The 8,172-nt window shown below is 39.3% G+C and overlaps 1 protein-coding gene across 3 annotated transcripts in view; it reads right to left on the bottom strand.

Moving 5' to 3' along the window:
* The window catches only part of rassf6 (Ras association domain family member 6), a 9,165-nt gene continuing 993 nt past the window's right edge, over positions 1-8,172 (bottom strand). Inside the window, exons 1-11 of one of the 3 annotated variants that reach the window (XM_087174240.1) lie at positions 7,766-8,172; positions 5,683-5,759; positions 4,575-4,653; positions 4,115-4,275; positions 3,139-3,233; positions 2,766-2,965; positions 2,555-2,656; positions 1,873-1,924; positions 1,652-1,770; positions 835-932; positions 1-447 (exon numbers count right to left, since the gene is read on the bottom strand). The exon at positions 7,766-8,172 is cut by the window's right edge and continues 778 nt beyond it. In XM_087174240.1, coding sequence (XP_087030366.1) covers positions 372-447; positions 835-932; positions 1,652-1,770; positions 1,873-1,924; positions 2,555-2,656; positions 2,766-2,965; positions 3,139-3,233; positions 4,115-4,275; positions 4,575-4,653; positions 5,683-5,741 — 1,041 coding nt within the window. In that variant the 5' untranslated portion in view covers positions 5,742-5,759; positions 7,766-8,172 and the 3' untranslated portion in view covers positions 1-371. Of the gene's footprint in view, positions 448-834; positions 933-1,651; positions 1,771-1,872; positions 1,925-2,554; positions 2,657-2,765; positions 2,966-3,138; positions 3,234-4,114; positions 4,276-4,574; positions 4,654-5,682; positions 5,760-6,049; positions 7,737-7,765 lie in introns of those variants that run through there. The other 2 variants (XM_023407265.2, XM_023407266.2) reach the window with 2 other exon arrangements.

Here is an 8,172-nt window from a genome sequence, read left to right as displayed (position 1 = left end):
TCATGCTGGTCCCACAATTTACATTTATTCCTGAACACACAACACTTATTTACAGTTATTTACAATGGCATCGTACTGTTTTATCTTGTACTTATTTTACAGTTTAAAAAAAAATCACATAGTGAATAAAAACTATGTATAAGTGACCCTATTTGTAACCTTAAGATTTGAAGAAGTACCATGTATTTTGTTTTTCTGTAGTGGTATCAGTATGTCATCTGAGGTCTTTTCCAAAATGTTCACCTTTGTGTTTCACATCCAAAAGTTTGCATCTGTAATCTTGCTCATAAGGTTACAGATGCAAAAAAAAGTCTTTCATCTTTAAAGTGGTGCTGTGATGAGTGACAGGTGTCAGTAACTAAGATCAACGGTCAGACACTGGTCTCGATGTGAGGCGACATCTTACAGCTCAGCATATGGGACAGGAGTCTGTGCTGCTGGTGGTACCTGACACACACACACACACACACACACACACACACACACACACACACAAAAACACACAAGAGCACACACATATATACAGACACTGAGTAAACAGCAAATCAACAAAGGGTAATTTAACTTATTAGCTCCATCATCTGGCCGGGAAATGTTACTACAAAGATTTTGCTTGAAACGCTTGTGAATATAGTCTGTGCACATCTGTTAGACAGGTGCGTAGGAGAATGAAGTCATGCAAAACAAAGGCAGTGCCATGCACGCACGTAACACACGCTTGAACATTGCCCCGTGACTCTGTACGTCCCAGTTCTCTTGAAAGTTTGGATTAAAGCAACTAAACAACTGGCGTCCTTTAACTGAGCATTCAAGAATATGAGGTCGTACACTTACTTGCTGATGACCCTCTGTATCTCTCTGTTCTCCTCCTCTCTGAGTTTCAGTAGAACCTGCTCCAGGAGCGGGAGCTCCAAGTTCAGATACTGGGCGACCTGACAGAGAGAGGCAAAACAAAGTCAGTTTAATTTGTAACTGGGTGATATGAAGATTGTGCAACAGAGCCTCAGCAGTTAAGAGACAAACAAAACTAGCACACATGCTAGTGTAATGTCAATGTCTGTAATTATCAAATAATAAGAATTATTCGGAGCCAGAAGGGCATGTTGTGTTTTGCATATACAAAGAAATGTAAATGTGTTCTGTTTTATTTTAATCTATATCTTATTATTTGTTGCTGTGGCGACTTTATTCCATATGTTAACAAAAGTAGTAAATTATATAACTCCTAAGCTGATTTACAAAGGCTTTTCATACATCCACTGATTCTACACAGTACATCCATGTTGGCTTTTGTGATGCTCTTAAAAGCATGAGTTTAATTTTGAAAAGGAGAAGCACGTCATTTTCGTAGTTTAGACTACTTCATATTTATTTGGCCATAATATTTGAGGATGGGCTTTAACTCATTCATGCAAACTGTGGTATGAGTACAGTATCAATGGTGCAAGAAAAATGTCCCAGTGATTCTGAGGGGTCGACATCAAAGCCTGACAAAAGCTAAATGAAGCTGTATCAGAACATCTGGATGCAATGTCTTTATCTAGGTCAATATTTTGCCAGCAGTGGGTCGAGATATGATTGATACATCACTAAGTGTCTGGATTCTTACTGTATTTCAGCCCCTCGGAAGGCAGGGCCATATCACACTCACATCGTTGCTGACTTCCTGTTCGTCCATATCCATCAAGAAGATCTTCATGATGTCATCAGAGGGCCCCTGCAGTATGCGCTCCCAGAGGGGCTGGTCTCCGTTACTGAGCTTCCTCTTTTCTGAACAAAACACATGCACAAAACATCAGTGTTGCATTTTGTTTTCTTAAGTTCTCTGATTATTTCAGTCCCTGTGTAAATCTGGTAAAAGACAAACCATACCTCCACTCTGGTGAACACAGTACAGAGCAAACTCCTGGGGGTCGTTCTCTATCTGTAGGATGTACATAATTAAACATGTAAATACTTAGTTCTGATTGGCTGATGCAGGTCTGAGCTTATATTTCTATTGAGTAAATCACATTATGTCTATATTTTTGGTCTATTTTGAATATACTAGATATTTATATCTTACAAATATGTGTGCTGGGTCTTTTGAAGAGCCTAAACATGACTGATCTTTTTCAAAGGATTAATATTTCTGGAATGTAGCTGCATAATAATGAGTAATAGATTGATTGGGAAAGTCCTATTGCAAAATTAACCCCAACTATGTGACCTTTAATTAGTGTTGTACTGTTTAACCCTGTCAGAGTTAGGTGGCATAATGATCACATCCCTGTACCTTTCAATGTTTGATACATAATCTGTGATCATTAATTCAATAACCACTTAAATACATTACATACAGGGTTAAATCCTGTGAAGATCTAATCTTGAGAAAGTCCACTTAAATCAGTTTAAACTAGATATAAAACAATGTGGTGACCCACATAGTGCATGCATTTTATTGGTTGATGACTTTTGATTAAAATCATGCTGTATCACTGTTATTGATAATTGTGCTTGTTATATAGCACTGTGATTTCTCACCGCAGTTTGAGGCGCGTGCACAAAAACTCACCTTGAACTTGTTTAGTAGCTGTTCAATGACCTGGTTTGTGGTCATCCTGCTGGAGATACGCACTTTAGTCGGCGTACCATAGGATGGCGTGAAGATAGAGGTCTGGAGAAAACAAATATTGACTGGTGAGTTATAGTATATATGGAGTATGGGGTAAAAAAGAGAGCTATATGGATGGAAAGGTTGGGTAGAATGATAAAAGAGAGTCTACCTTATAGTTATAGAAGTGTCCATTGATAGAAAAGCGATGTTGTCTTTCTTTCTCTCTTTGTGCCGCAGACTTCCCCCTTCCCCTCCTCCTCTTGACCAATGAGGCGTCACTCATACAGCGAAACAGGTTGGACTCCGCCTCCAGCTCCGGGTTCTTCTGCCTCACAGGACGCAAGGTGGTGGTCTCATAAACAACAGGGCCTTTGGAGAGACACAACGTCTCATGCTCAACATTTGGTACGAGGTTGGATTACAGTCTATGAATTGCTTTCTGTCAGAATTGAATTACCTATCTCCTTCGAACAACGCGTATAATGTTTAGGTAACACTGTTGTGAAAACAGTATGGAGATGTGGGAGGGAAATAAAAACAACCTGGTGGATGATTGTTGACCGCTGTTTCCTGTGGCGTCTCAGACATCTCATCAATCTGGTGAAGGTCAACATATTCTCCCCATCGCGTCATACCCCTGCAGAGAGAGAAAGATGGTCTCAAAAACATGGAGGAATGAAGTTTTACATGCACTGGTAATAGAAATGTGATTCACACAACTGTTGATCTGAGACATACACTGCAAATGATCATTTGTTGCAGGAGCTTGAGGATCCTCTATTGCTCAAGTAGAGATTAGTGGTTATTCACACGCGAGCACGAGCCCTCTACGGCTTTCATTGTGCTTCACAAGTGGTTGCTCAACAGTTGTGTCTATCTCACTGATCCTGAAGTTCATACTTGAAATAATGGCTGGTAAAGTTGCGAAACACAAAAGCAGCCATTGTTCATTTGTTCAGTGGCCTAGTATCTGTACACAAGTGTCTCTGTTACCAATATCTCTGATGGTTGGACAATAAAAACTGCTGCACCCTAAAACTAAATACACGAATCATCATAAAGTACAGATGGATACTGTCATTGGTCTAGTCCAAAAGAAAAATAAAATTACATCCAAGAACATTTCAAAGCTGTTAAAAAAAAACCCATTAAAAAGTATAAAAGTATAGTTGTAAAGTAATTAATCACAGTAATAAAAGCATGTATAATTTTGTTGAGTGATGTGTAAGTCCGGATGCTTATACGATTCCAGCAGAAAAACAGTGTGACTGACATGCACATACACTATTGCAGAATTGATGAAAAACCAATACAACTTCATACTTTTAAGGTGCGTGTTTTGCTCAGTTTGGACTTGCTGTACTTCTGAGTACATGCAACTGTGCAACCTTCAGTTGTAACATGTTGCATGCATTATTTTTCTTTATGTGGCATAAAGGTTTGACTCCAAAAATTCTTCCTTCTTTCAGCTTGTGCTTTTTAACATATGAGTAATAATACACAAAAGCTGAAATCAACCTCTTGTTTCCCAGTGGGCTGACTGGACTGGTGGAGTCAGGTGAGATCAGAGGAGCAAAGGGAAGCATCTGTTTGTCGTCCTGTATTTTCAGCCTGATGGGTCTCCGCACTCCCCAGGAGATGTTCAGGAAGCCCTCCACTACCACCGCTCCATCCCCCCCCTGTTACAGAGACAGACGCATAGACACCTGTATGGTGTATAAGTATAGTCATACATTCAATCAACGCACTTCATAATGAAGATTTATTAGCAGCTATGTAATATATAGGTTGGGGTCTTAAAGAGGTGAGAAGCTTGTTTAGCAACTCATGGTCAGTCTTCTGACACTGACACTACTGTATGTACTAGCTGCTGCCAGATTATGACAAATATCTAAATGCTTTAACGAGGCAAACTGGAAGAAAATATGAATTCATGTAAAACTACATGGAAAATGTTTTCAATCTTATTTAAACCCACCTGACAGTAACTGAGGTGCAGTTGAGTCTTGTCCTTCAGGAAGCAGTTGTAGGTATTCAGCAGTGAGACAAACTCTGCTCTAAAATGAACACAACAGCAATGAATGACAAAATACAGCTAACACAGCACTAAACTCTCATTTTTAAGTGCTGATGATCAAGTAGTGGCTGTTTTGTAATTAAATCAGCAACATTAAAGTAACAAAAATGTCCTACTTTGTTTCTCTTCAAGTGAAACCACCAGACCAGGACTACTTCAAGACAACAATCATCTTCTGTTTGCTTCTCACTGAGCTTAAAGGAGCTACTTGTAAGTTTTGCTATTGCTACATAGCCAGCCTTAGCATTTACAGCTGTTTACCCACTCGTCTTGCCAGGAGCTTCAGCCATTGTTAGTTTTACAATAGAAGAGTTTATAAGAATAGAAATGGAAGCAAAACATTTATTCTAGACTGGTAAGTAAAGAGCTGATAATGCTAATGTTGGATGTGTAGCAAAACATACAAATCGCTCCTGTAACAGTGACCAGTACAGTACAATTCTGAGGCACTCGTACTTTCCTTGTGAATATCAGTTTTATATACATTGCACTTCTACTCCACTATGTTTAAAAGGGAATTATTGTACTTTTTCCTGCTCTGCATTCATCTGACAGCTTTACTACTCTTTACCTTTCAGATTAAATATTGACATAAAAACACATGCAAGAAGCTTATTAAATAGAAAACACTTTTAAAGATTGCACAGTTGTTCCTAAACGTGACCATCTTCCATAAAAAATCTGTGTCTAGCTGTGGTTTCTTGTCACGTTTCAGACGTCTATGAGTTGTTAGTGGTTCCAGTGGAGTGATTTCCCCCTGTAAACTGCTCATGTGGTTTAATTTAAAGGCCCCTATGAGGTAAAAATATCCAGCATTTGACAAGATTGGGGAACATTGGACCAAACTATTTATAAATTAGTCAGAACTAGCTCCACCTCGACCATTATGTCCAGTGGAGCCGTTTTTCTAAATGCAGGACTTTAACTTGGCATTCATTGTGAAACTCCTGAAATCTGTACTTTTTCTATGTCCTTGTTCCACCACTGATTGAGTTTTCAACGGACCCACCTGGACAGTGTCTTCCCGTCTCCTGCCTGGATCATAGGGAGCAGAGCTGCTTCATTCATCTCTGTTTGAATCAGCTACTGCAGAGAGAACAACAACAACATCCTCTGTAATGGCATCATGTGGGTACACAATCTGACTAATCATGAGCTTGAAACCAGGAGACAAACGGTGAAGGTTGTCGACTTGTTGAATTGTATTTCAGCGTGTGTGTTGCTGCTGTTCGGGGGGTTCCTAAATAAAGACACCTGACAACAACATTATGTCAACCTGGAGCAAGGAATGCGGCGGAAAATGAACAACATTGCACTTGTGCAACCGAGACGGTGTCTCTCCCTCCTAAAAATAAACAATATAAATAGAGTCTTACCTTCTCTAACATGGCAAATCAGAGCTCTCCTCCCGATTCTGTGTCTTTGTCTCTGCCTCTTTTCTTCTGGCTGGGCTTTAAATATCTCTTTCCAGTCTCTCTCTGAAGTTTTTGTGTTATATTTATCCTTCTCTCTCTCTCTCTCTTTCTCTCTCTCGCGCTCTCTCTCTCTCCCTCTCTCTCTCTCTCTCCAGCTTTGCTCTTTCACTTTCTTTTTTTTTGTGTGTGTTTGCCTCCAAGAGATTTAATAACAGTACTCCACCCAGTAACCAGTGATGACAGTGTAGACCCAACCATCTGTTTATTCTTCGGTCAGAAACACTGAAGGCTGTGCCTGCGAACAGAGATTGTAGGAATTTCCACGTGGCTTCTCTTCTTTCTTTCTTTCTGTCTTTTTTTTTTTTTTTAGATTTCTCTCTTTTCTGTTTTTCTTTTTCTTCTGTTCTTCTCAATTACTGCAAATGACACAGCACACTGAGACTAGCCTCTTTGTCCTTTTCTTTCACTCTCCCTCACTCTCCCTGTCTCAGCCTGTTTGCTGGTAAGAAATATCTCAGGTATTCAGCAGCTGTCATCCAAGCAACCCCAACACTCCCTGTTCTGACTGACAGCTCACTCTCGCACAGGAGGGACAATCCTCTTTACACCAGCAATAACAGCATTTAAAAGGCGCAGTGTGCAACTTTTCATGCAGTGTTCATAGGGAAATGTAGGAACCCAAATTATCGACCTAAAACTAATATGGAATTCAGGTTTCCACTTGTGGAATATTATACTCCACATAAAAAAATATCCAAACACTATGTGTCTATATATCTAAATTGATCACACGTGAAATGAAAGATGTGATATTACAAGTCTTACATATCACATGTTAAATATCTAAAACACACACCATCTGATATGTTGTTGCACATATGATAAACATGTAAAAATTTGTTTTAAATGTTTTTAGATTAAAAATTGTTAATTTTACATAAAATACTGAATTACATACAAAAAAATGAAAAAAATGAATATCTTTAAAAGTTACGCAATCAGCATGAGCGCCGGCCTCAAGTAGCAAGTATCCCAGATGGTGTATGATCATGGTCAACAGTGAACAGGTATGGCATGATACATGAAAGGACCAGGAACAAACAACAAGCTAAATGATTGACAGACAGCAACTTTACAAGGAACAGTTTCATTATTTTTATTTCCTCATCAGCTGAGGGAAAGGAAGGAAGGACTAATATTACAGGCTTTGTCTTTATACCTGTACAAGACGTATAATCTGTCTGAGAAAAACTTTAAATCTTTCAATCACAGCGCTCAACTGCAAGCTACCGCTTTGGAGCTGCTCACTTGCTCATTTGTAAATCCTGGTTGTTCACAGTGAGACAGGGCTGTGCATCTGTGTGTCTGAACCGACATGACATGCAGCACTGCAGGTGTACTCTAATGTAGTAAAGGTTAATAAAGGTTTAATAAGTCTTCTCATGGCAGAATAAATTATTACCGTGCTGTTTTTGGTATACCATGTGCATGAAGTCAAGTTCTGTTTTGTGTCTAACTTCACTGTGTCTCTCTCAAGTCTCAACATGCAGCTTTTAAGGCGCCCCGGAACAAATGCATCACAACTGCGACTGTGTGTCTAGGTGTATTTGACAGATAAATCACAAGACAAAAGTTAATGCAAAACCAACAATAAAGAAGATAAATACTCAACATTACCAAGTCAATAATGGGTGAAAGTTTACAAATCCAACGCAGGCTGCAGCGGTTTTAACCTGAACTTGAAGGAAGGCAAGTGCTCCAAACCTGAGGGTTTGAGGATCCCACAAAACAAGACTGTGAATGATCTGACTGATTTAAAAATCAACACCCTATTCAATGAGCCACTATGGACTGTTCCACTTCACTTCTACTGGGGTATTGCCACATGAGTACCAGCTGCTGCTGACAGAGGTGGAAAAATTAATGAATCAAACCAACCCAACTGGTGGCAGAGATGAATAAGATCTAAGTCATGTCCTTGTGATTTCTGTTTGCTTAATACAAAACAAATTTCTTGGACGGAGGAAAAATGGAGAGACACTGGTCTCAAATGTAATGAGCAGTACATGTCAAAAGAAGGCTGA

Source organism: Seriola lalandi, unplaced genomic scaffold, assembly GCF_002814215.2.
Source record: "Seriola lalandi dorsalis isolate HSWRI2012SDOR001 ecotype SW California unplaced genomic scaffold, Sedor1 jcf7180002054332, whole genome shotgun sequence".
NCBI lineage: Eukaryota > Metazoa > Chordata > Actinopteri > Carangiformes > Carangidae > Seriola > Seriola lalandi.
Note: the sequence above shows the minus strand (reverse complement) of the source record. Positions and strands in the feature narration are given on the sequence as shown.